Below are 27,410 nucleotides of genomic sequence, written 5' to 3'. Positions count from 1 at the left end.
GTGGGGGGCCTGTGTAGTACTGTTTCAGGCTGGTGATATGGAGGGCACCCATGTGAGGAGGCCATTACCCCTTGCTTTCATACTGTTCTTCACAGGTCATGAATCTTTCTAGCCCTACAACACAGTGGGGGGGATGTCAGGCCTTCTGAGTCACTCAGAGAGCAAGGGCATTCACGGGGAAAAAGGTGTCCCCAAATCAATACCACAGGTAATCAGTGAGTAAAGATCAAGCCTGAGTTGGAGGACTGCCTGCCTGGAATAATTTCAACTGCATCAAGGACTGAACACCTATTGGGCATCCCAGAAGGATACTTAGCCCTGGCTTTGAGAGTAAAATTGATTAGCAATGTCTGTCCCTGTCATGGCTGGGGATGGAGGCACGAGTGCAAGCATGCCAGCCTAGTCCCCATCAAGCCTCCTCCTTTAACTGGCACTGATAGATGGACAGCTCTGAAAGAAGTGGTGTAATTCAGGATCACAACCTTCCAGAGTTTGCTAGGCCTTCTCACTCTTCTGCAGATGAGGTATTCAAGTGACTCCTGCTCAATGAGAAATGTCCCTTCAGAGATAGGTGCTAGAAAGGATTCAGACAAAGGCTGTGGATCCAACGCTGGGGCTTGCACATGCTATGTGAGTGCTCTGCCACTAAGCCAAATCAAGTTTCTAAATGAAAGAACACCTGGGAGGAATTAGGCAGATTCCAAGTAGACACAATGCCATATTCTTACTCACTGGTCTACTCGGTTGGAGACCTGGAGCTGGCAAGAATATGAGGGGAATAAAAGTGATGCTCTGGATGTAATTCAATGGAAATAATGGGGGGAAAAAGGAGGTGGGCCAAGTAAGGGATGGTGACAATGCTGACTGGGAGGGATGGGGAATGGGGGTCAGCCCTGAAACTCTGCCCCCATGTCTCACATATAGGGCTGGGATGTACCCTGCCAGCGTCACAGATCCCCAAGGGCAACATACTCCTGTATTGGGCTGAGCCATTTGCTGGGGACCCAACGGGGGTCCAGGTCTGAGAGTGAGGGTGCACTCTATCCCCCAGCCACCCACACTTACCTCTCCCTTCTTCACCGTCATGGACTGCCGGCGGGGTGTGATCTCCTCATTAATGCTGGAGAGGAAGTTCTGTGAGATGCGGAGGGCATCCTGCAGCAGGGGATGGTCAGGGTGGCTGGAGGGAGTGTGCTTTAGCAAGTCCTGCCCCGGGTGGAAAAACTCGTTAGAGAGCCAGACCCACAGACAACTGTGTAACCTGTGTGTGAGCATGTACACAAACACACACACACACACACACACACACACACACACACACACACACAGTATAACTCAGAGCTACTGGCTAACCAAGAATCACCACCACCGACCTCCAAAGCTCTGGACTTTGAGGACAGTACTTGTGTGACAACCATTCCAGAAGCAAATGGTCCCAATAGCTCACTACCAAATCTGTGCATTTGCACACAGTTAAGAGAGGCTCCCACTATAAGAGTCCAGGCCAGGGCTTCTGGACCCTGATGCTGCTGACATTCCGGGCAGGATGATTCTTTGTTTTGGTGCAGGAATAGGGTACAGGAGCTGTCCTGTGCACTGTAGGATGTTTAGTACCATCCCTGGCCTCTACACACTAGACATCAGTAGCAGCAGACATTGGTGCCCATCCTCTTGGAAGCAGAATCGGTGGCCTAAACCCCTGGCCTTCCTGGCCCCACCTCTTTTGTTGTTGTTGATTTGTTTTTTGGTACCAGGGATCAAACTCGGGACCTTGGGCTTTCGAGGCAAGCACTGGAACCACTGAGCTAAATCCCCAGCCCTGGCCCCAACTCTTTTAATGAGAGTCTAGGCCTTTTCTGAATCCAGATGGGAATAGACACCTTCTCTACTAGGAGTGCAAGTCATTCCTGTTTGAGGTCATCAGCTCCCAGCTTCAGAAAAACAAATCTCCATATGATATTAAATGGAAAGAAGTGTGGGGAACATGTGCAATGTGACACCTGTTATTTAAAAAGTTCACATATGCCAGAGCCCATGGATACAGAATCCTTGTGGAGAAATCCCTTATGGGGAAGGAGCAGGAAAGGAAATGGAAACATCACACACTTCTGTGAACTGGCTCTAAATTTTAAAAAAATATTTATGTAAATATGTACAGTATTCATAGGATCTCCCAGGCAGTAGTACTAGGGTTGTTTTTGTTTTCTGGTTTGCTTCTGTTTTGAGAAGATCCATTTATTTTTTTTTTTCAGTACTGGGAATCAAACTCAGGACCTTGGGCTTGCCAGGAGAAAACCCATTTAGTGACTACCCAGTAGGTGGACTCTCCCACTGCACTTTCCCTGGATGGAACACAGTGGTCTGACTCATGGCCTTGGTACACACCAGCCATCTGAGTTCCTATTCTTGGAGCCTCAGCCTAATGAACATCACTGCCATGAAACTTCCTCAAATGCAAGGCCCCAAGTGCCCCACCTTATGAGGCCTCTTATCGCTTTGCATCCTCAGTGAAGGTATGTGGCAGAGGAATTGGCACGGGTGATGGGTGGGCAAAAGTTCAGTGTCCGTCCCAGGACAGGTAAAGCCAAGGGCCCCCGGGGAGAAGGCCCTGCCTGGCTGGGCCTGAGGACAGGCAGAATTCCCTGGCCACCTTGGGCAGGGCACCTTTCCGTGCCCTGGAATGTGACTCACGTGTAGGACCAGTGTGCTTCTCGTCACCCGGTCCACAGGCTTGTACAGCAGGGCTGTGGAGAGACAAAGTGAGAGATGACCTCTCTGGGAGAAAGCAGAACATGTGCTGGCCAGATGGTGCTGCAAGGGGGAGGGCACAAGGGCAGCCCCAACCGCCATAGGCCCCATCAGCCCTGTGCACAATGAGGAAAACCACCCCAGAGTATCCACCTGCCACAGTGAGCTTTAAGTCAAGACATTAAAAACAGAGTGCAGAGCTGCTGGTCAGGCCTGAGCCTGCACAACTTACTCTGTGACCATCATAGAAAAGGCTCAGTGTTGATGCTTCTGCCACCTGGGGTTGAGGAAGAAGGGATGCCAAGGGCCTGATCTTGGCTGGAGATCTACTACCCAGCCCGGGGGATACCCTGGGAGTAGACCAGCACACTGCTCTCAATGCCCATCCCTGTCCATATCCAGATTTTTCCAGCCTGTTCTGAGAAGGGTCAGGGCCAACTCTGATGCTCACACAGCTGTCGGTCTGACAGGTGCTCTGGGATAGGAGGAACCTGCTCAGGCACACCCAGGCTCCAGTAGCATAGGAGCCATGGCCAGCCTTGGCCACCTGCTCTGGCACAGTACTGAGCACGATCCACCATGGGACTAGACACTTAGGTGTATTGTGACACATGTCAGGTACATTTTTGTACATGACTCCCATGATCAGTTGGAGATTCATTGCTATCTTCATTTAACAGATAGGGAAACTGAGTCTTGGAGTAGGGTTGAAGGTAAGTTCTGAAGACTGGAACCATATCTACTGTTCCCTGTGAGTGAGCACAACTATTTACACTATCCTAACAATCCAAGGTAAGAAGTGACTTACTTCTGATACCTTTTTTAGATCAGTGTGCGGAGTTACTGCTAAATTCAACCCCTGCTCAGCTACCTAGAACTTGTGATCCACCTAAGTCATCTGCTACAATTTGAATGTGTCCCTCAAGTTTCATGTGTTGAAAATTTAAACTCCAAAACTGCATATTATTGGGGCCTTTGGGACATGACTGGATAAGGAGGGCTCTACCTTATACATGGATTCACGGGCTGACGGGTTATGGAGGGAGTTATCACAGTGAGCTCTCTCTGGCACACTTACTCTGTCTCACATGTGATGTCCAGTGCAGCCTTGGGGCTCTGCAGAGAGCCCCAACTAGTAAGAAGACCCTCACTGGATGCAGCTGCCTGATCTTCATCTTTTCAACCTACAGAACTGGGGGTCAAATAAGACTTTATTCCTTATAAATGACTTGATCTATGGTAGTCAGTTATAGCAACAGAAAATGGACTCCTATCTCACATGAAAGGGGGGAGAATATACAGTCCTTCTGTAGGGCTACTGGGATGACATAATTTTATATATTTATATATATACATATATGGAGAGCGCACACATGTGTGTGAAAGGGGGAGAGGGAGGGGAGAAGGGATAGGACAGGGGCAGGAAGGGAGGGAGGGAGCAGGTAGGGGAAAGAGGAGCAAGATTGCTCACGCTGGCCTCAAACTTGCAATCCTCCTCCCTCAGCCTTCTGAGCAGCTGGGATGACAGATCCAAACTAATATACCTGACACAATGACATTTTTTCCCTCTTCTCTTCCATTTAGCAGTACTGGGGTGTTATGATTTGGATTTGAAATGCCCTCCATTGGGCCAGGGATTTGGCTCAGTGGTGCCAAGCCTGTGCAAGGTCCCGAGTTCAATCCCCGGTACCAAAAAAAGAAAAAAAAAAAAAGAAATGCCGTCCAAAACTCAAGTGCTACAGGCTTGGTCCCCAGCTGATGGACTTTTGGGGAAGTGACTGGAGGGGGCTTAATCTACTGGTGAGATTGTAGCGTGATGGCAGCATTGGGAGCCGATGGAAACAGGAGGGACCTGGCTGAAGGGAGTGGGTCATGGAGCCATGCTTTTGGGGACAGGGTCTGCTCACCGGCCCCTCCTCTCTGGTTCTTGCCCCCACTTTCTACTTCCTGGCTGCCACAATGTGAGCAGCTTTGCTCCATCACATGCTTCAGCCTTCGTTTTGCCTCACGTCAGGCCCAGAGCAAAGGAACCAGCTGACCATGGCCTGAAGCCTCTGAGACTGCACATCAGAATAAACCTTTCTTCCTTTAAGCTGCTCTTCTCAAGGCCTTGCAAATGCTACACAAGCACTCTATCACTGAGTTATATCTCCAGTCCTTTTTATTGTTCGAGACAAGGTCTTGTTAAGTTGCCCGGGCTGGCCTCAAACTTGTGGCCTTCCTGCCTCAGCCTCCTGAGTAGTTGGGACTGCAGATGTGCACAAGACATCGGCTCATAGTTACATTTTAAATGCCCATCAGTGATTAGTTTGTGGGTGCTGGCTAACTTCTACGATTTTTCCTGGTTGCCCCTACAAAGGAACAAAGAGGGCTCTGTGTGACTCACTTTCTAAAGAGTTCTTGGTCGTTGGATCCTTGGCATCCTTGTTGCCTCTGGCTCTCAGGTTCTGCAGAGAGAAAAACATGTGTTCACACAGGACAACTGAAAAGACTTTGACATGGCAGAGTTTCATGGTCAGGGACCTTTAGCAGAAAGCTCAGCCTTCTGTCCCCACAAGGAACCCCCTCTGCAGCAAACCTCAGGGGGCAGCACGAGTTGCCAAATGTATACAGGGGCTGGACAGAAACTCACAGGCAAGCTGGGGATACAGGATGCCTAGGATGCATCAGGTCACTTAGGACAGGATTTCTCAACCTCAGCACTGTAGACACTGGAAGCTAGAAATTCCCTGTCCTAAGTCGCTGCCCTCTGCACTTCAGGATGTTAAACTAAGATCCTTGGCCTCGACCTGTAGGTGCAGTAGCACCTCAGCTTCCTGTTATGAAACTAAAAATAACTCTAGGATGCCAAAATTGCCTCTGGTTAAGAAACTGTGACATGAAGAATCCTGCAAAAAGAGGCAAACTGGTTTCTTGGAGCAGTTCAACAGCATGCAGGGGGCTAGTCATTCAGAACACTCACCTTTGGTGACAACCAGGGCAGGCCCACCACCACCTAGACTGACACTGCATTTTACTTTCACCTGCCCTCCTGGGTGGAAATGTACAAATATACTTGTTAAATGTGCAAATGTACTTGCTATGAAACAAGGCGCTAAGATTTCCAGGGTGCGAACAGGGCTTGTTAGTGGACAGGCTCTATTCTGACACAACTGCATCAAGGATATCACTGACTTGGTCTAAATTACCAAGAGAAATCAGAGTAAAGAATACTCATGTGCCTGAAATCATCTCTATGAAGCAGCTGCAAGGAATCCAGACCTGGGTTTCTGAACAAATGCATAACTAGCACAAAGACAGAAGGTGGGCTCTGGGATTGCTCTGTTAATTTCTCTGCCAGAAAAACCTCTCAGGACCAAAAGATGGTGTCTTCCAGCTCACTGAGGCCAAAGCCTACTGTGCATGTTGGTGCTTTTTCTAAGAGTTTAAGATCCTTTTCAGTGACTATTCCTCCTTACATCTGACTCAGCAATTCCCAAAGGGTATGAGGAGGTGTGAAAGCTGAACAAGAGACTGCAGAAACCAGGCGCTGAGCTCACATGAACCTGGGAAACGAACGGCCCACACTCTATGTGCCCTTGGATAGCACAAGGAACAAGCTCTGGGACATCCTTCCTGCTTTAAGGAGACTTAATAGTTTGATTTAACTCCACATTTCCCAAACTTACTTGATTCTACAAGCTTACTCTCCTCCTTCCCTTCAGTGTTAGGGATCAATCTCAGGGTCTCATATACACTCTACCAAGTGCGACATCTCCAGTTTGATGGAAGGTCATTTCATCTACCTTTTCTTATCATGAAGGGTGTGAGTGACCACCCCCACACAACCCAGTGTGGGCCACTCTGGTCTAACTGGACAACACTACCTTGTACCTGTCTCTCAGGACTGGTCCTAGGAGAAGATGAAGAACCCCTACTCTTCCCTGCCCCGTAACTGAAGGTGATACTCACCCCTATGCCTAAGCACCACAGGGCCTGGTGCTTTCTCTTCCTTGAGCTTGATTTTTTTCTTTAAGCAGCTCCAATTTTTTTTTTTCCTGAACTATGGCTGGACAAACTGTTCTGATGGTACAAGAACCATCAGGCTTCGCAGAGGGCCAGCTTCTGGCTGGCCCTGTGCCACCAGCCACTCCCTGCATCCCAGCCTCGATTTAAGATTCCCCACCCAAGTAGATGGTGGAACCATGTGACACCCCCTCCCCAGGTGACATCCCACCATGGTCTCCCCCTTCCTTAATAGAAACCTGTCCAGCTGGACCTGAATTTATCGACTTAACTATAGCTTTCTGAAGGATCAGGTCTTTGATTTGTCAGGGTCTCTTAGAATTCTGGGCCAACAATCCATCTGATAAGGGTGTAGGGGTTTGCTAATTTAATGAAAAAGAAGAACAGGACAGAACGAATACTGTGGGGGAAACATGGCTGGTGAGGAGGGAAGCATGGAGCTACTGCATGCAGATCCTGTTACTGGAGCACTAGGTGTGGAGTTGGGCATCCCATGGGCTTGGGAAGAACAGCATGGCACAAGCTAGTATTGTGGCCAGTAATAAAAATTAGTAATAAAAAATTAGAACTAGGAATCCTGATCCCCAGCCCCTGTGATAAATGATAAAAACAGCACAGTCTCCCAGGTGTGATAATCAAGGTCTGCCTACCAGTGAGAGAGACTGGACCCACTCTGTGACCCTTTCCAGTTCTCTTTCTAACGATGCCTTTCTTGCAGAGGTTTTTCCACCTAGATCCTTATTTGGTGGGGCAAAGGCAAGTCAGAAGTTAGGGCTTGGGGGAATGGGAGCCATCTGAAGGCAAGAGTGATGACAAGCCCCAACAGAGGAGAGTATCCCCCAGATGCCATCAGCCACGCAAATACAGGATGGGGCAGAGTGGGAAGAACCCTTGTCCAGAGAAACAGAGACTAGGGGTGCCGCTAGGCTCTGGTCTTGGCTTGGCCACCAGCCTCCTGGATGGCCTAGTCATCTCTGTATTTGAGAGACTATTTTGAGGGTCCAGGTGGAGCTAAATGCAAACAAGGAAACAGTGATACCTCCCCCCACCACCTGAGCGGGACAGTTCTAACCAGGGGCTTTCTTCCCCATAAGGTCGCAGTGTTGTAGCAACACAAACCCACAGTCTCTGGTGCTACTACTCAGTGTTCCAGCTCTCAAGGCCACTGGCACACTAGAAAGGGAGCAGAGGACAATTCCCACCAGTCTTCAGTGACAAGGTGCAGTATCAGGCTCAGGACTCACTCCCAAGGTAAGACACAGGGGCAGAATTATAAACACTACTCAATGCAGACAGATGGTGCAGGAGTGTGTCTGCGAACATGGCTGCAACAGTCTGAAACTGTCCTCCAAAAGAAAAGTTCACTCAATGTATACTCACGGTATTTGAAGGTGATGCCTTTGGGAGACAATTAGGACTAGATGAGGTCATGAGGGTGGGGCTCCACAAGGGCACTACTGGCTTTGTTAAGAGGGAGAGAGATCTGAGCTGGTGTGCTTGCACTCTCCTACAAGGGGATGCCTTTTGTCATGTTTTGATGCAGAAAGAAGGCCCTCATCTGATACAGTTCTATGCACTGGGACTTTCCAGCCTCCAGAACTGTGAACCAAATAAACGTCTATTCTTTACCATCTTGGGTATTCTGCCAATCACAACATAAAATGGGCTGAGACACCAGCTGACCCCTGAAACCAGGCCTTGGCCCTTGGGAAAGCAGGGTACTTGGTGGGCTGTTCCTCCTGTCTGGTCACAGTGGCACTGTGGGCATGGGGCTTGGAACAAACCCAGCAGCCTCTAGAAGCAGAGCTAGGGTTCATGACCAGACCTTAAATTTGTGCACTTTGTCCTTCTAGGTCAGATTCTACCAACCAGCCCACAGCCACTGCAGGAAGTGAAGAGCATGGGTGGGAGTCAGCAGTGCTCTTCTCTGCACAGTGTCAAGACATTTGTTACCTCTGAGATCTCTGCAAACTGAGTGTTGGCCTGGCAGCACTTCTCTGCCATTTCCATGGCAACCCCATAGTTGTCCACAAAGGCCCGGTACACACCCAGCTGGCTGGCCTGCAGGGAAGAAGGAAAAGAGAGTGGGACACATGTGGGACAGGTACAGGACAGGTGCTGTTGTTCTCCATCTTCCGAGGACTGAGCTGTGCACAGCTCCAGAGAAACTCCAGGTACAGCAGACAGTGCGCAGGCTGCAGAAACCTCAGCTCTTCCGTGCCATTCACTCCCACCTGCTTCCCCTCCCCACGCACTGAACACGCATCTCTCCTAAAATGACATGATGAGAAGTGACTCACAGACACAGGCAGGTAATGGCTCCCTTCCAGAGCTGCTTATTCCTCCCACCCTACTTGCTTAAAAGGTACTGTGAACAGCAGTTGAAGTTTGAGGTAGTGAGTTGTTAAGTGAATTAGAACAAGCTTGATCTCAGTACAGATGAAATTAAGAGGCACCTTCTCATCTGGCTGCAGGAGGCCACCCTGGTCATAGAGGTCAGTGGCCCCTGGGACCATGGTGTTCTGCTCATGTCTGATCCCCTCAGACAGGTAAGGAATACTCAGTCTGGCTGCCCATGAAGAAAAGCTCCTGCTGCTCAGACTCTAGCCTGTCCTAGACCTGGAAGAGGTACCCAGATATCATGCTGCACATCTGGCAGGCAGGAAGCCTGCCACCTGTAAGGCAAGAGGCATTTTGTTTGTCATTTATTAATCCAAAGGTATTAAGACGGTGTCTCCTCACTGAGCCTCTTGCTCAGACACATACTCAGTTGAGCCACAATTTCTATGGTAGGTGTGTGCAGCCACCACCATCACCTCTGAGGTTCACCTCACTTTTAGTCAGTGAGGAAGAAACCAGTCTTCATCAACAGCAACTCCAGGCCTGGAAGATGAAGAGCAGACCTGGCCAAGCCAGAGCTTCCCACTGCAGTTAACGAGGAGCTAGAAGCCAGAGGCATTTGCTGTTCCTGTGCTGCACCTAAATTTCATTTCCACAAGCATTTGCATTTATATTGAATTTTATGTTTCTACAGATGACAATCCCAGACACTGGGTTAACCAGGGCCCTTGGGGAAGCCAGGCTTGATCTTCTAGCTGCGCTTTCTGTAAGAGTTACCCAGACAGCTATGGGGTGCCTGAGTAAAGTGCAGTGGCCAGAAGATGATGTCCTGCTCAGACTCCCACACACTGGCCAACTCAGAGAAGTTGCTGCTTCCTTGAATTCCAGGTTCTTCCTCACTGGCACAATGAGGAGATCTAGAGTGTTTCCTTTTTTCTTTTCTCCCTCCTTTGTGGTTCACTGAGTACCTTTCACCAAAACTAAGGCTGTGCTTGAGGCCTTATTCCCATAGCTCATAGTCTGATTAGGCATAAGACCATGCTCTGCAGGTGGTATTCCAACAGGATAGCAGCACATGACAAATGTGAAGACACATATAAAAAAATTGGCAGATGGTTAAAGTGGGTCAGGGATCGAGAATGGTGTACTGCTTTAGGGAACATGGGCAGGATCAGGACGGCCATTGGAAGAGGAGATGGCTAAGCAGAGTCTGGAGGGTCTCGGGAAGAGGGTCCCTTTTGTGACTTCTCCCTCCTCCCCAAAGAGCTCACCTTTCCAGGTGTGAGATGTCTGAGTAATTCATTTTAATACTTTTAGCTAACCAGAAAACTGAGTTGCACTGGAAGAGCCACAAGTGGAGATCCTGCACCTCTAGATATGAAGCACTGAGAAAGACAGACCCGCTGCTGTGTATTGTTATTCCCCAGAAATACAGAGCCTAAATCTATTCCTGAGGAAACGTCTGACAAACCCAAACTGGCCTGTACCCTTTTGAAAAAGTCAGTCACAGAAGATGAGCTAAGTCTAAGGAACTGGTAGAGACAGAAGGGGCTTAAAGAGATGTGACAACCAAGTACATGACACGACCCTGGACTGGATCTTGAATCAGAGAGCAAAAATGCATATAAAGAACACAGTCACTAACTTGGGGAAAATTTGCATAGGGACAGCATATTAAGTAACAGTGTCACATCCATGTGAAATCTCCTGAATGTGACAAATTGTACTGTGGGTTATAGGAGAGAATGTCCTTGTTCTTAGCAAAAACATAATGAAGTATTTAAAGCAAAAGGGAAGATGTCTGCAAATTACTCTCAAACAATAAAGGGGGGAAAAAGTTTATGTATGTGTGTGTACATGGAAGCACGCATAAAAGACAATGTAAATACGGCAAAATGTTTCAATCAGTGTATGTGAGTGAAAAAGACATTACAGTTCTTTCTTGACGTTAGACATTAGAGTACTATCCTTGAAATTATTCTATAAGTCTAAAGACATTAGAAAACAACAGGGGCCAGAGACTTAGCTCAGTGGCACCATGCCTGCCTTGCAAGTGTAAGGTTCTGAGTTCGATTCCCAGTAACCCCCCAAAAAACAAAAAGAAAAACAAAACAACAACAACAAAGTAAAGCTGATAAAATTCCATCCAGGAACAAAATCATGCACAGTGGAAGTGAACTGGTGCAGCCTCACAGGACAGGAGCATAAAGACAGGATCCATCAAGCCTTCTGGGTTATCAGATGTAGCATGTCCCTGGGCTCAAGAAGAGGCTCCAAAGCCGGGGCAGGGAAGGGCAAGCTCCTTGAATCCTAGACTTTCCCAGCTGGAGTGCCTGACGAAGTGATGGTAGGCTGCGTCTGTCTGTGCTTGGGGAGTCCCCAGCACTCAGCCCAGGTTGAAGTCGTGTGACTATTCAGCCCACAGTGACTGGGGAATGACTTCTCCCTACAGCCTCAGCCCCTCTTAGTCCACCTGTTGCAGCAATTGACCCACGGCGCATCAAGAACACCAGGGAAGCCAGAGGAAACTTTCCAAACTTAAGTTCTAGTGGGTATCTGGTTACTAAAATTAAAAAAGTTTTCAAGTGATGTTGGAATGTTAATTTTAGGAAAGTGCTGGTTGTGGGGTTTTTTTTCCAACAACATGAAACTCCATTTTTTTTCTGGAAGGCTGCTAGTTGAGTCCAATCCATTGGGTTTAAAATTGCTGGCACATCACAGAGAGCCACCATCAACATACAGCCTCTTGCACTCTAGCTGTGGGGAAGGGAGCTCTGAGATGTGAGAATCTGAATCTCATCTGTCCCTCAGGCCTTAGCTCCAGCTTGCAGTCCACTGTGTGCAGTCCCAGGGAGCAGAAGGAGGGGATTGCTGAAAGGAAAGCCACAGCTTGCAGTGCTCCAACCCAGACACAAGCCAAGGTGAGGCCAGAGTCTATACTATCTGGGTATATGGACAGGCCCAGGCCCAGGAAGGCTGGGGCTGATGTCCAGCTTGTCGGTAACGTGAGGTTCTGCATATATAGAGGAACACAGACTTGGGCCACCCCTCTCCCTGAAGCATTTGTTTCTCTTGGGAGGGAGAATGTTCCAGGAAAAGAGCATGTGCACGGGAGGCCTGGGCAATCCTGGAATCACGATCAGGAATCTTCAGAGATAGATAGGGGCCACAAAGCCTGCCTGGTACCTGCCTTCTGGCATCTCTTTCCCGACAGGGAGGGTCTCTGCTGGGCAACTCTTACATGCAGATCCCCCTCCTGTGATCTCTTCTTGGTTCCCTATGTTAGACCCAGAAATGGATCTTTTCACAAATCACAGAACCTCACATGGTGATTCAGAAATGATGACTCAGGACCGGGGATTTGGCTCAGTGGCACCCAAGCCTGCCTCGCAAGCACAAGGTCCTGAGTTCAATTCACAGTATAAAAAAAAACAAAGGACAACCCCATACCCCCTGCCAGAGAGTTGGCTCCTTCATCCCATGAGCTCCTTCAGAGTTTCCTTTTGGGCAAGTTCCACCTCACCTGTGTCTGAGTGTATACCCAAACCTAGTAACTGTCCTGAGCATAGCCTGGCCAATATCAGAAATAAGGGCTAGGGACAAGGCCCTGGGCTTGATTTCTACCACTAGAAAAGAAAAGGAATAGTTTGTCTTTCACTCCTTTATCTGAATGTGACTCTCTCAAAAGCGCGGGGGTCAGTGGATGGCCAGAGAGGCCTCTGACCCACTTTCCTGGCTGGCTTCTCCACCTCTGGGGGACACGAATGAGTATCCCACAGTCATTCTATCAAATAGATTCCTGTTTTGTCCCACCAAGTCCTTTGAGACACTCTTATTCTGTTATCCAACACCACCTGTTCTTTGGCTTTATGGGCCCCTAAAACAAGAAAATTCACGCTTTTTTCTTTTTGAGAAAGACAAATGAAGGGTTAAAGTCCAGACAAGTGACCTATCCATCCCCACCATCTTCTTGCTGTACAGCTGTGAAGAATGCTACTTCATGATACCATGCCTTCCAGCTGATCTGTGTCAAAGCAGAGTCCAGTTCTGTGAGTCAGACATCCTCACAGCACAAGGCTGTCCTCTGCTCCACAGTCCCTTGTGGAGGTCCCCACCAACCCCCTCCTGCATATATCCACCCTGTCACAGGATGTGTCCTGATTCCTGGCAAGGCAGAAGGATGTCACTGTGAAGGTGTCTAGATTAAACACAGCTCCAGACTCTGATAACAGCTGACTGAGGAGCTGAGGGCTACATAGATGTCCTGGGTTTATCATTTTTCTTTGGCTCCTTTAGTACTGAGGGAAATTTTCCAAATACCTTGATTTTTACTGATCAAGTCTCTTTTCCTCAGAACACTTTTTTAAAAAATTCTCCAAAAGATTCAAGGGGCTTTAATTCATAAAACTGTAAAAATGAAGTAAAGTACAATTGTCCCCAGTAACCACAGGGGACTGGTTCCCTCAAGGATACTAAAATCCATGGATGCTCTAGTCCCTCACATAAATGGCATTTGCATGCAATATTTGCATGTAACATTGCATGTAGTATTTGCATGTAAGGTACATACAACCTTTTACCCCTAACTTCACTCCCAGGGGCCCTCAAAGGGGCAACAGGGTCAGCTAGAGACTAGGAACTCACAGCAAAACAGCAGAGCCAGAAAAGGGAGGAGAGGAGGAAAAAAAAAAAAAAGAAAGAAAAGAGAGGAGGACATCCTGTTCGCCAGATTCCAGCTGGGGTTAAAATGCTTCAAACTGCCCTTTGACCTCCACTGAGTCACACTCAGGCTCCCACTCTTACTATCTCCTTGTGGGAACACACCCACAGGTTGCAGGACAGGCTCGGCCCCTGCCTCGCCACCCCACAGTCACAAGTGCTCAGCATGCTTCAAGTCACGCACCAGCTTCTGGAAGAGGTCGCCCACCCTTTGCTGGTGACTCCACTGCTGCACACGGGGGAAGAGCCCGTCGTAGAACTCCTTGTGAATCTCAAAGAGTTCAGGCACTTTGAAGAAGATGGTCTCGATCTGCTGGCTGGTCAGCACAGGCTGAGAAGTGGTAGCAGCAGCTTTCAAAGGTTTCATGGGCTAGAAGAGGACACACGTAGCATGGCACAGATGAGAGGGCATACCATTTATCAGGTGCGTGGCATGACAGTAGAACACCATGGTTAGGTGACATATATGCCTGTTTTCTTTTTTTGGTACTAGGACTGAAACCAGGACCTTGGGTAAGGTAGGCAAGCACTTTACCAATGAGGTACATCCCAGCCCCCACTTTTAATTTTAAATCCCAGCAAAAGTTAAAACTTAGCAACTGAGTCTTCTATAGGAATCCACTGGCCCTTGGGGAGGTCAGCTTTCTACAGAGGTGAACTGTTCTGACCCTCCCACAGATGTATGGATGACTCCAAGAGTGCGGGCTGCCCCCAGGCTCCCAAGCTGATCTGGAAAGGTGAGCAGAAAAGTCCCCTTGGGTTGAAGGCCCTGCTCAGTCCCTCCCTTCTCCATCCTCACCAGCAGCAGTGCCTCTAGGTGGCTCAGGTAAGTCTCTTCACTGGCCAGGATTCCAGACAGGACCCATTTTCTCATCTCCAGGCCTTTTTCCAAGTCCAGTTCACTCTGCAGAAAGAGAGAGATGGAAGTCAGCCCTGGGGGTGGAGCAGAATGCTTGCATTATCTCCTTTGGGGAGGAAGATAGCACATCAACCTTTGGACTAAGTCCCTGAGAAGGTTCCACCTGGAAGTAAAAGGGAGGTGAGGAAGCCTTGGCACATACTCAGCCAGCTGTGGTAAATGAAATATCTGGAAAGTCATCCAACAAAGCTGAGAGCTTTGGTCTGAATCCATTGGGAAATGGGAAGTTTGGTGCCAAGAAGATTGAAAGACCTCCCTCCCTCCCTCCATGCCTAGTACCTGAAACCAGGGAGTAGCTAGCGTAACCTAGTCAAGAAAGGAAAAGACAAAGCTTTGACCTGAGGTAGGTACAGCATGGAGGAAGCCCAAGGGCAGCCCCAGGAGAGGCTGAGTTGAGGGAGCATCAGTGCCCACTGCCCAAGCGTGCCACTCTCTACTCCTCTCCTGATGCCTCCCTCACCTGGCTTCTGACTGCCACTGTTGCCTGACCCTTGGACCAACCAGGTCCAAGCCTGGGCAGCAACACCTTCCTCTACACACCCTCCCTCCTGGCCATGAGGGCTGGAGCTGGGGTCTGCTGCCACCTGTCCATGGGGAGCCCTGTCTCCTATGCTCAAGGCCTTTGTCTCTAAGCCTGCTTTCTAGACTCTAACTTGGCTGGCAGGAGCCCTCTTGCAAGTGAACTATGGCAAAGTCTTCCTTATCAGTGTTTTTGCTAAAAGTCCAATAAAGTGTCTACCTTTGCCCCCAAAAGACAGAGCTGACATGTTGCTGGATACCGATGTAGGAGGCAGAGCCCACTCTCCGAGAGACAATGGGCCAATCCCCGTTATGATGGTGCTATGATCTGAATTGTGTCCCCTCACCAGATTCGTATGTTGAAGTTTATTTAAGCCCCAGTACTTCAGAATATTTAAGTTAGAGTGAAAGTCAATAGGGTAGGCTTTGAGCCAGCACAACTGCTGTTTCCATAAGACACAGATATGTGCAGAGAAGACATGCAGAGACCCAGGGAGCAGCCTTGTCAAGCCACCAAGCAGCCCAAGAGAGAAGCCTCAGAAGAAATTAACCCTGTTGACTTCTTGATCTTGGATGTCCAGATTCTAGTACTGTGACAAAGGAAAGTTTCTGTTGTTTGAGCCACTCGGCTTGTGGTGCTTTGTTATGGCAGCCCTAGCAAACCAACAGAGATGGTGATGCCAAAGGCAATAAAATCTCTTAGTTGATTTCCTGGCCACTCCCTGCTTTGCTCCCTGGCCATGGGCGGTGTGTCAGAGGTTGGCTGTGCTCACAAGCACCACTCTGTACTCAGCCATGGAGCCACTTGTAGGAGATTCTGGTGGAGCGGGGGCCTTGTATCCATGGAAAATGAAGTAACTGCCCTGCCCACTTTTCCACTGATTTTCTAGCCCAAGGGTAAACCCGAGACAACTCCACCATGCAAGCCCCCAGAGCATGGAACCTTTCCTTTGCTTACTTTCCTGACTCACTCAGAAGAAAAGTTACTGATTTGGGCAGGATCCTCACCCTAGGCACTGGGTGAGGGGCTGTAAGATTTTCTTTGGGGCATTAGGGTGGTCCTATGCCATGAAGGGTATTGTATAGCATCTCAGCTTTTGCCTATTTGTGAAAGCTACAAAGGTCTCTAGAAGTTGCCACATATGGTGGGGGCCAAATCACCCCCACTGTGAGAACCACTGTGAGAACCACAGTGGGGTGAAGGATGAAGAGGTGCCAGATGAGATGATCTCTGGCCTCATGATGTCTCCACAGAGTATGGAGCCAGGACCCCAGTTTGGGTCCTCTGTACCCCAACCCTGCTCTCCTTTTCCAATTCCTTGGCCCCAGGGAAAGAAGACACTTTATGACACAGTGGACCAAGCAAGAAGAAGCTAGGGCCAGGAGTCACGGGACAGTGCTGCAGAGCCAGTCCTACCCCAGTGAACCCTGTGGTCTCAGACAAATGCCCTTCTCAGACAAATGCCTATCTGTGTGTGTGTGTGTGTGTGTACACACACATGCAAATATGGTAGGCTGCACTTGCATATGTGCAGGGGGCAGCCACTACAGTACCCAGGACTCACCCATGTGGTCCTCTCAGGGAACACTGGGCAATGGGGCCATAGGTGGAAGTCTCCAGAACTCAGGTGGGTCTGAATTAGAAACTTTCTGTGCTTACCACAGTGTCTGGAACACATAGTGTTCAATTTAGATTTACTGCACAATCAAATTGATGACTGGATTTCAAAGACCTGACTAGGTCCTAGTTTTGGCTGCATCTTCTTGAAGCTCTAAGGCCTCCTTCAGGGTCTCTAAATCCTTGTCTGAAGACAACTAAGCTGAAATGCTACCAAAGTTCAGCAAGGCCACTGCCTAAGGTGCACAGATGGGCAGAGCTGGTGACACTCCCTATCAGCCTACTGTAAATGGCAGGGTGTTCAGAAAGCAGCCTGCAGCTGCCCCTGCACATATCCCTCACATCTGACTGTTGCTCCCATCCCATGCAAGAGAAAAGATGAAGGGAACAGCAGATCCCTCTGGCAGTAGCAACTGGCCACCCACCTACCCAGCCCTGCTTGTGTTCTGAGAACAATCTCACTACTGTGAGCTCCAGGGAGAACGGTGAGGCCCTGGGAGGCCAGCAGGGCAGTGACCCATGATGGCTCCACCCAGCATAAGATGCTGGTGCCAGCCTGGGTGGGGGTGCTGTGCCTCATTCCACCCACATGGTTTGGAAAGCTTGGAGGAAAAACAGCATAGGCAGGGGTGCCAAGTCCAGTTCTCCCTGTTCCAAAGGGTGGGGCCGGTCAAGGGAACATCTGGACCAAGGAAGGTGCTGGGGTGGAGAGAGGACACATATGAGGGCATTCTTAGACTGACAATCTTCTACTGGGACCTTGAATGTTGCTGATGGCATCACACAGGGACAGCTCGGAAACCAGCCAACTCCATCTCACAGAAAAGAAGGCGGGAGGGAAAGACCAAAAAAGAGAGCAAAGGCCAGGCCTGGCACCAGAGCTATTTATAACTTTAGCTTCACACGTGCCAGTTCTGCTAAAGGGCGCCTGACTGCAGTCAGGGCCAGCAGGCAGGAAGTGGCAATGAGGCAGAAGCTGGAGGAAAAGGGCAACTGGAAAAAGGCAGCAAGATGGAAGGAAAGCCCCCCCACCCCCGAACCTGAGGTCAGAACAAAGCTAAAAATGAACTGAGCTCATGTCAGCAAAGTGGGGAAAGCTGGCAGAGAGGTCAAGGTGGTTAAAACCACCACCTATCAGCCAGCTAGCTTCTGGGCCCACAGGCCTCCAGCTTACAGCTAGAGTGCAGGGAGCCCCCTGATACTCCTCCCTTAGTCCCCCATCCATCCAGTGGAGACCACTGATGCTCAGCGTATGTTATACTTTATATCTGGATGTTCTCCCAAAACCTCATGTGCTCATAGGTGGGCTCTGGAGAGGTGATCAGATCACAGATTGGTCCACTGATGAGTTTATAGATAAATATGACTTTGGGAGGTAAAGACTGGTTGGAGGAGGTGGGTTACTGGGGGGGTGGTCCCAGCGCAGATACACTGGAGGGGCGTATCTCTGTTCTGCTTCCCTTGATCTCTCTGCTTCTCACCACCATGTCATGAGCTAATTTTCCTCAGCCATGCTGCCCTGCCTTGGAGCCAGCAGACTATGAAACCTCTACAAACTATGAGCCAAAATAAACCTTTTCTTCTTTACGTAGTGGGTGTTGGGTACTGTGTCTCAGTAACGAGAAAGTAACTAAGAGTACAAAACCTCGGCTCTGTGGGGGCAGGCTGCTCCCAGTTGGAAGTTTGCAGCTAGCAAGCCAAGCAGTTGGACAAAGAACCTTCTGCTCTTGGCAGGGATGTGCATTCATGAGCAGAGGGCAAGAAAGTGGCTTCTGTGGATGGTTAGGAGCCAGGGGAACCTGTTTTATCTCGTCTTTTTTTTTTTTGGTACCAGGAATCGAACCCAGGACCTTGCAGTTTCGAGGCAGATGGCGGAACCACTGAGCTAAATCTCTGGCCCAGAACCTGTTTTAGTAAACCCTTGAGTTGACCATCTTCCAGGTGGGGAGACCCTTGCATGCACAGTAAGCTCCCCTAATATATATCCTTCCAGTAAACTCACTGTCTGAATCTTCTGGGTACTCTCTCGGTGAAGGTGTGCCTGGCCTCCGTGTAAACACTACTTAACCCAGGGGGTGCTCATGGAAAGATCTGCAACTCAAACTCAGAAGTGGGGATGATGAGAAGTTGGGGTGGGGAAGAGCCCCAGCCAGCTGGGTAGGGGAGGAGACAAATGAAAATGCCCCTTGTTCCTGGCCTCAGACTACCATGTTCTCTGGCAATTCTAGGAAGCGACAACCATGTCTTCTACAAACCAAAAATTAGAAATGAAGAAGCTCACTCGGCATAATGGTACACGCCTGTAATCCCAGCAGTGAGGGAGGATTGCCAAGTTTAGGTCCTACCTAGGCAACTTAGTGAGACTCTATCTCACAATTAAAAAAGGGCTGTGGATGTAGCTCAGTGGCAGAGTGTCCCTGGGTTCAATTCCAAGAACCAGAAAAACAAAAGTGTTGTACAGCTGGCAGAGAAACCAGGAAGCCAAGGCTGTGCCTGTCTCCAGGGCACTGAAGAACATCCACCCCCAGGGCTTCAAACACTGGGAAGGGCACCTAACCAGAGCACTGCTGGAACAAAACGACATAACCCTCCTCCAATCGAACGCCCTTCTCATCCAGATAACTCCTGCTACCTGCCCTGAGGTAGGTAAAATGCTTGTGATTACAGACTCTCCGGATCTGTCAAGCACAGATGTACAACTTCCTACATGAGAAATGTCTGTCTATGGACTTCTGAGGGTGCTGAGAGAGCAAAGGTTAGGGAGGGGGCGAGAATATGAGGCCCTGAACTGGGTGCTAAAAAGCAAGGACCTCATTCTGTTGTCAGGAAGTTGGTAGGGGTGAGAGGCTAAGTTGGACAAAGCCTGGGACACAGAGATGGCACATCAGCTTCCTGAAGATCCAGAGAGTACATCAAAGACTGGAAAGCCCTAGGATTACTGTCCCAAGTTTGGGACTTACCCTACTTATTCAGGGCTGTAAATCCAAATCACACTCATGAAGCAGCAAAAGAATGTGCCCCCAAAGCAAGGCATTTTAGGGAAAGTGTTCACCGAGGGTTCAGGAAGGCTTCAGATCTTATAGCTGGTGTAAGCTGCTTTACCTCTCTGAAACTCGGTTTCTAACGTGTAAAATGGTGATACCAGACATGGGACAAGAAGCAGCACGTGTGTGTGGCACAGACCAGGTATGCAATACACTCTGGCTTCCTCTCCTATCATGTTTCACCATGAGAATCCTGCCCAGCACTGAGATGCTGAGAAATCACAACTGCATAAATAGGAAGCAGTCCTGCAGCTAAGGTGTCAGCTCCAGAGACAATCACTAAGCAGCAAAGAGAGCACTTCCAGGGCTTCTTTACAGCAACTGGAAAAAGCACACACCTCTCTTGCTCTTTCTAAAGTGGTGCTGGTGTTGAACCCAGGGTCTTATGCATCCTAAGCATGTGCTCTATCACTGAGCTATATCTCTGCCCCCTCTCTCATTGTTGTTTTTTTGGGTACTGGGGCTTGAACTCGGAACCTTGTGCTTGTAAGGCAGGCGGTGGCAGCACTGAGCTAAAACCCCGGCCCTCTCATTCTTGTTTTTAAACCTAGGGTGAGAACCTTCTAGAGACAAACTAAGCAGAAGTGGGAAGCTATGTGTTTATCAGAGGCCAAAAAAAGAGACCAGAAAGACAAAAAGGAGCAACTGCTTTGAGGCAGCGATGATCTTCTTAACCCAAGAAAGAAGGAACACAAGAGGTCAAAGGGAGATGCCCTTGCCCCAGCAGTAGGAGGAACATGCCTGGACCCCCAAAGCATTAAGGGAACACCTCCATACCTTGTCCCATGCCATGGCACCACTAAGAACATGAGAACACCATAACAGCCTGAGTAGACTCACCACCTCTGCAGGAACAACACAGCCCAGCATGCAGCTACTCTTGGGCTATGTTCCCACATGAGAGGGGCCAGGCCATAGGGGCCCTACCTGGACTGTGCAGTAGAGCATTTATTAAATGTTCCACTACTCACTAGCCACATGACCTTGGGGAAGCCACCTCTGGACCTCAGTTCCGCAATGGTAAAGTGGAGGTGACAGCAATGCCAATTCCACAGGATCATAATGAGGGTTAAGTGAGAACTCATGGGAAAGACCCTGATCAAATACAGCCATCATCAGCAACTCCTCTGTTATCCTGTCTCCTTCAGGCTCAGTTTAAAAAGTGTCTCACAGGCTCCTTGCTCGAGGCATCTAGCAGACTTGCTTTCTACCAGACGAAGGGATGAGGAAGAAATTTTTTAAAATGTGCCCAACTTTCAAACCAAACCACTGGCAACCGCATCATCTATGTGCTTGTACCCCTGATCACGTGGCTGGTCTTCGGGGAGCCTCTGGGAAGACAAAAGCTGGCCCCTGGCCCAGCTGACCTCCCCATCTCCACTTCACACCAGATCCACAGCAGGCAGGTACATCTTAGGGACTCACTGCTTTGGTGGGCTCCAGGACGCCCGAGGCCAGAGCATCCCGGCTGCCCCTGCTCTTGCTGCTGAGGTGGGGGGAGGAGGAGGGTGAGTCATCAATGTATGGCAGCCCATCCTGGTGCCGGCGCTGCTCTTCAGCCCGGTCTGCGGCGCAGCTGTATCCAGGTAGTGTTCCAAACGAGGCATCTGTGTGTGTAAAGAAGCAGCCTGTTACAAGAGATAGACAAGAGGGCTTGGAGCTGCCCAGAAGCATCCACACACCACTTGTCCAAGCAAGCACCCAGGCCAGGGTCATCTCTGTCTCACAGGGACATCAGCTAGGCTAACACTATCCTCACAATAGACTGGTCAAAGACCTCACAAGGGTGAGGAGGGAATCAACTGTTGCTCACTCCCCAGATAATACGAGAGTGAGTTTTCAATTGCTTGCTTTTGGGGAACTTGTATACCTGTGTGTGGGGATCTGATGAAGACCAGGATCCTTAGTAAAATTGTTGGGAAACTCAGTAGGAGCCCACTCTGCTCTTGGGGTCTCTCTCCCCATCCTGGCTACTACTTGCAATCAGAACAAGGCTTCTTGGTGGGTTCTCCTGTGGATACATACACAAAGAGGCAGACCCTGGCCTGGCCTTTGTGGTCAAAGGCTGTGTATAGACACACCTAAGATATACTGTGGGTCAGTGTAGCAAGCAGCACAGTCACACACACAAGATTGGGTAGCCCAGTGGTTGTCAGCCCTGGCCACCTGCTAGAATTTCCTGAGAAGCTCTTAAAGTTACCAGGGCCCAGGCCACCCTTAGAGCTTTGGATCCAATGGGTCTGTGTTGGGCCAAGCTGCATAATGGGCTTTTTTTTTTTGGTACCAGGAATCGAACTCGGAGCCTTATACTAGCCAGGCAGGCGCCGTGCTGCTGCGCTACATCCCTGGCCCTGCATTATGTTTTTGAGGCTCTCCAGATGATGGTGACACGTAGCCAGGGGCTGGGGGCACATGTTAGAAGGCACCGAGTTGTGCTGGAATGCAGAGGTGTGAGAACCTGGGAGAGGCAGAAACATGCAAGAAAGCTGAAACTCTGGCCATGTATGGGTGCCTGCTAGTAGTGGCAGGTCTTAGCCTGAGATCACAGGATAGTATGCTGGCCCGAGTGCAAGCACTGACCACCATGAGCAATGGTTCCCCTTGGGCCTGCCAGTCCCAGCCCAGAGAACCACAGCTGCAGCCCATTCTCAGCTGACTCACAGCCTACCTCTCAGCCAGTCTGCCAAACTCCCAGACCACCTTTACCCCAATCAAAGTAACCCACGAGGACAGAGTGGCTTATTCTACAAGAGCCTCCCTGCCCTTTGGACTGTCTAGTTACATTCTTCCCAAAGACACTTGAAGACAATGATCCCCTCCTTCCAGGCTCAGTGACAAAGTCCTAGCATCCACTTCCAAGCCTTTGGCCACATGCAACTCCCCACACACTGTTCTCAGTCAGAGTTTTCTAATCCAGTGGACCCCTCACTATGGACCCATCAGCCCACAAGGGCCCAGCCATACTGGCCTCTCATGATGATCCTCTCTCCACTCTTTCCAAAGGGCACCTTTGTGGCCCACAGGATTTCCAAGGAATCATCCCAAATGGCTTACTTTATTTTTGCCATCTAAGTAGCCCTGCCTGAAGGTTACGACCACAAGTGGCCTTGGCATTCATTCATGAATCTATAACTGCCACCAAACATCCAGGCCATGTAAGCATGGGGCCACCATCTGCCTTCTGGAACAGCTGACCCAATAATCCTGACAGGGATTTCCACATGGGCAGCTGAGATGAAACTGTTTGGCCGGAGCAACCGCAGGCTAAGTGCTGCCTCCAGCTGTGGGTACCCATGGAAGGGCAACGTCCCAGGTTCCATGTATACCTCTGCCTCTCCCACGTTCTCAGACCTCTGTGTCACAGCAGGACTCATTGCTTTCTAACAAGTGTCCTGAGCCCTGGCTATATGTAAGTATTACATGGAGAGCTTAGAAAATAACCCAGCTGTGCCCATACGTTCCAAATTCAAAGCTCTGGAGGCCCACCAGTGGGTCTGGACCACCACTGCCATGGCCCTTGTGGCTGTAAAGACTACCCAGGATTCTAGCCAATGTCCAGGGCAAGACCCACTAGGCCTCCTGATCTGGTATCTGGCATTTGTCACAGTACTGACTTGCTGACTTGCCGTGTGTTCCGGGTGTCTGCACACAGCTGCTGACCACAAAGGCCAGGCTAAGGTCTGCCTCTCTGTGTGCCCACAGGAGGATCCCACCAAGAGGAGTGTTCTAAGTTGCAAGTAGTAGCCAGGGTGATGAGACAGTAAGAACAGGGTGGGCTTCTCTCAGGTCCACCAAAATGCTGTTCAAAGGACCTTTGTCTCCTTAACCACAGGATATCAAGGGGCTCTAGGTACCAAGTTCACAATCCTGGTTATCAGTACTCTACTCTGGTGGCTTTTGGGTTTTGTATTCTAGCAGAACAACATGAGACCAAAGACAAATTCTGCCTCTTCCTCGAAAGATTTCACAAAGACTAAGCACTCTCTTTCAGCATCCCTGAGGAAAGCTGCGGAGTTCAAATACATTAGATACACAAAACCCCGTTAACACAGAATCCTAACCTTATACTTAATCCCCCCAAATGGGCCTGACTTTAGCTTTTATTTCAGGGAATCACAGATTAAAAAAATATAAACACAGTGGCCTTCATGTCCACCCCAAATCCATAATGCACCCCAATAGCCCTACTGAAAGTTTACCCATCACAGGGAGGTTCTTCCAAAGGCAGCCCAGGCTTTGGATGTGGGCTTCAGCTATCAGATGAGGAATCCAAATGGTTTTCCTAACCCAAGACTCAACCTTCAGGTAGGGGAAGTGGGTAGTTTTCAGAGCCTTGCTGTGAATTTCCGAGGTGTGAGGCTCTGGTCCTCCCCAGCTGGCAGTTCTCTGTGCAAGATAGTGTTGGCCACTGACGCTGTCTACACCTCAGTTTTCTGATGTTAAAATCAAGTGTTGGAGATGTGGGTATATAGCTTAGTGACAGAGCAATTGCCTAGCATGTACAAAGCCCTAGGTTCAGTCCCTGGCACCACAAAAAATAAATGTTTTTTAAAAATCAGTCGTGTGAACTAGATTATTGATAAAGACCCACTGGGCTCTAAAATGTCACTGTGACCATCTGAGGAGGGACCTGCTATTGCCCTCACCTCCAACCAAGCTAGCCTTTTCCAACAGCTTCCTCACCTGGTGCCCCCTTTCCCACTCTTGCCTCTCTGCATCTGGCTTTTAGATTAGTTTAGAATCATGAGCGTTCTCTAGACATTCTAAGAACTTTGAAACAATTTTAAGTTTTGCTTTTTGTTCTGACAACACTCCCTTCTCCCCCAGGACTGGGGACTGAATCGAGGATTTTTGCACTGAGCTACATTCCCAACTTGCTAACTGTTAAGTTGCCCTGTATGCTTGAACTTGCAATCCTCCTGCCTCAGTCTTCCAGTGCTGGGACTACAGGGATGCACTACCACACTCGGTTTCCTAATGAAATCTTTGAAGAAGCCCACACAAACCTTGCGTCTGAGTGCTGCCTCTGATTTCCTTGCCACCAATGACTACATTGACTCACATCCCCAAATCCAATCAATGCTTGTAGGTAATCAACTCAGTAGGAACTTTAGTCACATTTGAGGTCTCAAGGCTCACCCTAGAGGAACTTGTATAATCAGTAAAACAATGTGCTGGCTTAGCAACCTCTGGGCTCAAACCCGATAGGAGAATCAAGTATTCAGCAAAGGTTGGTGCACCAGTGTCAAGTGTGCCCACCAACTGATGTGGGCACGACACCTCCACCAGATGAGACTGAAGGACCACATTTCAAAGCCAGACTGTTGAGTAATTATGAGGCTCCTAGCAAACTAAAAACCCAACAGTGTCCCTACTCTGCCCAGATCGCAAATGAGTTATCTGTGTAACTGTCTACCTTCAGAGGCCCATTCATGCCCGCTGCATTCCACCTGAGGGCTTCAGCCCACTGTCCCAGCCCTCCCAGATGCCTCTAATCCAGACTTGCTACCATTCCTTTTGCTTCCCCCAGCCCACTACAGTATGAACATGATGGACTAGAGTGGGGTGGGGGAAGCCCCTTCAATGTCCCTGTTTTGACCAGCACACAGCCTGCTTTCTCATATTGCTTGTAAACCTGTGGTCCCAAACAATACAAAGCCTCTCCTCTTGAGCAAAAAGCATCCTATTTAGGGATTTTGAAAGCTTCAATCTTCCAAAAACCAGAGCTCATTGCAAAGGCTCTGTCTCCCCCCGCCCACCCCATCCAAAACATTCAGTTGGAAAATCTCTCTGGACAGGACTAAGGAACCGGTGGTCATATCAGCTGCACCTTCTACTCAAAACTGAACTGGGGTACTAGATGAGACTATATCTCAAAATAAAATATTTTTAAAAGGGTTGGGGATGTAGTTTAGTGGTAGAGAGCTTGTCTAAGCACGTGCAAAGCCCTAGGTTGAATCTCTAGTATAAAAGGAGGCGAGGGTAATTCTGACATAAGCTACAATACAGATAACTTGAAGGACATTCTTCTGTTAGCGAAAAAGCAAGAATAAATACTGTATGATTCCACTCGAACAAGGTACCTAGAGTAGTCAAAGTAGAAAAGAAAATTGAAGAGTGGGATCCTAGGCAGTGCATGCAGAACTGAGCTTACACTGCAACTTCTTGGAGCAGCCATGCAGAGAGGCTCTCTTGGACTGGCTTGCTGCTGGTGATGGTTGCTTTTATAGACAGCTGCTCACATCCTTTGGAGGGTAGGTATCAACTCTCCAGGAGAGGCTTAGAAAACTATGGCCTGGACATAGAGGTCCAGGTCTCACCAAAGGGCAAATAGAATCCACATCCAGATTCAGCTCTGGACCCCATGATCACTCACAGCCTAGAGCCTGCTTCCCAGAACTCTGTACAAAGAACAGTCTATACCTCAGAAAGAGATTGCAGATTCTGAGGCTGGACATCTGAACCTAGCTCCTTTATTCTGCAGCAGTACCTTGTTACAGTCAGGGAATATCTGCAGTGCTTTCCCTTCGAGGTATGTCTTGTGAGTCTGCATGGTGCTGAAGCACGTGCACACACATCAACAACAACATCATCATCATCATCATCATCATCATCATCATCATCATCATCATCTCTGTAAATGTGCACAGCTACCATCATCATAATCATCAGCAGCATCTCTGTGAATGTGCACAGCTATCATTATCATCATCATCATCATCATCATCATCATCATCATCATCATCATCATCATCATCATCTCTGTGAATGTGCACAGCTACCTTAGTGGGCATGAACTTCTAGACTGTCATTTTTCAGACAGAGAAACTCGGTCTCAGAGCAAGGACTGGGTAGAGTTTTACTGCATTTAAATCTATGTGACTGTTGTAATTTAGGATCTTTAAAAATACATATAAATCAAGAGCTGGGTATGGTGACACTCTCCTGTAATCCCAGCACTTGGAAGGCTGAGGCAAGAGAATCACAGTGAGTTCAAGACTACCTTGGGGGACATAATGAGTTCAACGCCAGACTGGAATTCACAGTGAGTTGCTATCTCAAAAAACTAAAATAAATAAAAAGGAAAAGAAAATGTTCTAAAAGTAGATTGAGGTGATGATTGTACAATTTTGTGAATATACTGAATATAGGAGAAGGACAAGATGGAAATAAAAATTTGTGTTACCTACAGGTCCTGGGGAGGTAAACAGCATGGCTGTAGTTCACAAACAGAGGTCAGGGAGTGTGTGGAAAGAAGGGTAGGGAAAGAGAATACGTGAGTGCAAGCTTGTGTGCAAGTAAGAATACCTGCAAGGGTAAGATTTGCAGGCTGATGCCTTTATTGGGTTAAGGGAGTTATCAAGCAGGTTTCCAAAGGAGTTTTAAATGGTGGGTTTAAAGAAAGCAGACACGAGTTCCAGGTCATCACAGCTGGACAGAGAGGCCAACACCATAGCATATCTGCACAGGCCATGCAAGGCCCCCACTCCATGGGGTG

The 27,410-nt window shown here is 48.9% G+C and overlaps 1 protein-coding gene and 1 long non-coding RNA gene across 2 annotated transcripts in view; one reads left to right on the top strand and one right to left on the bottom strand.

Moving 5' to 3' along the window:
• Nucleotides 1-27,410, bottom strand: part of Bcr (BCR activator of RhoGEF and GTPase) — a 134,687-nt gene that overhangs the window by 40,680 nt on the left and 66,597 nt on the right. Inside the window, exons 2-8 of the mRNA XM_004843537.4 lie at nt 21,338-21,519; nt 14,612-14,716; nt 13,997-14,182; nt 8,707-8,814; nt 5,135-5,195; nt 2,692-2,744; nt 1,066-1,206 (exon numbers count right to left, since the gene is read on the bottom strand). Of these exons, the coding sequence (XP_004843594.1) occupies nt 1,066-1,206; nt 2,692-2,744; nt 5,135-5,195; nt 8,707-8,814; nt 13,997-14,182; nt 14,612-14,716; nt 21,338-21,519 (836 nt within the window). The remainder of the gene's footprint in view (nt 1-1,065; nt 1,207-2,691; nt 2,745-5,134; nt 5,196-8,706; nt 8,815-13,996; nt 14,183-14,611; nt 14,717-21,337; nt 21,520-27,410) is intronic.
• On the top strand, nt 17,264-18,739 carry LOC147821974 (uncharacterized). The gene is made up of 2 exons (XR_015446316.1): nt 17,264-17,913; nt 18,703-18,739. It is a non-coding gene; the product is annotated as an uncharacterized LOC147821974 (long non-coding RNA).

The sequence above is a fragment of the Heterocephalus glaber genome, unplaced genomic scaffold (genome assembly GCF_053883595.1).
Source record: "Heterocephalus glaber isolate CG9 unplaced genomic scaffold, H.glaber_assembly_v1.0 deba00001687, whole genome shotgun sequence".
Classification (NCBI taxonomy): Eukaryota; Metazoa; Chordata; class Mammalia; order Rodentia; family Bathyergidae; genus Heterocephalus; species Heterocephalus glaber.
Note: the sequence above shows the minus strand (reverse complement) of the source record. Positions and strands in the feature narration are given on the sequence as shown.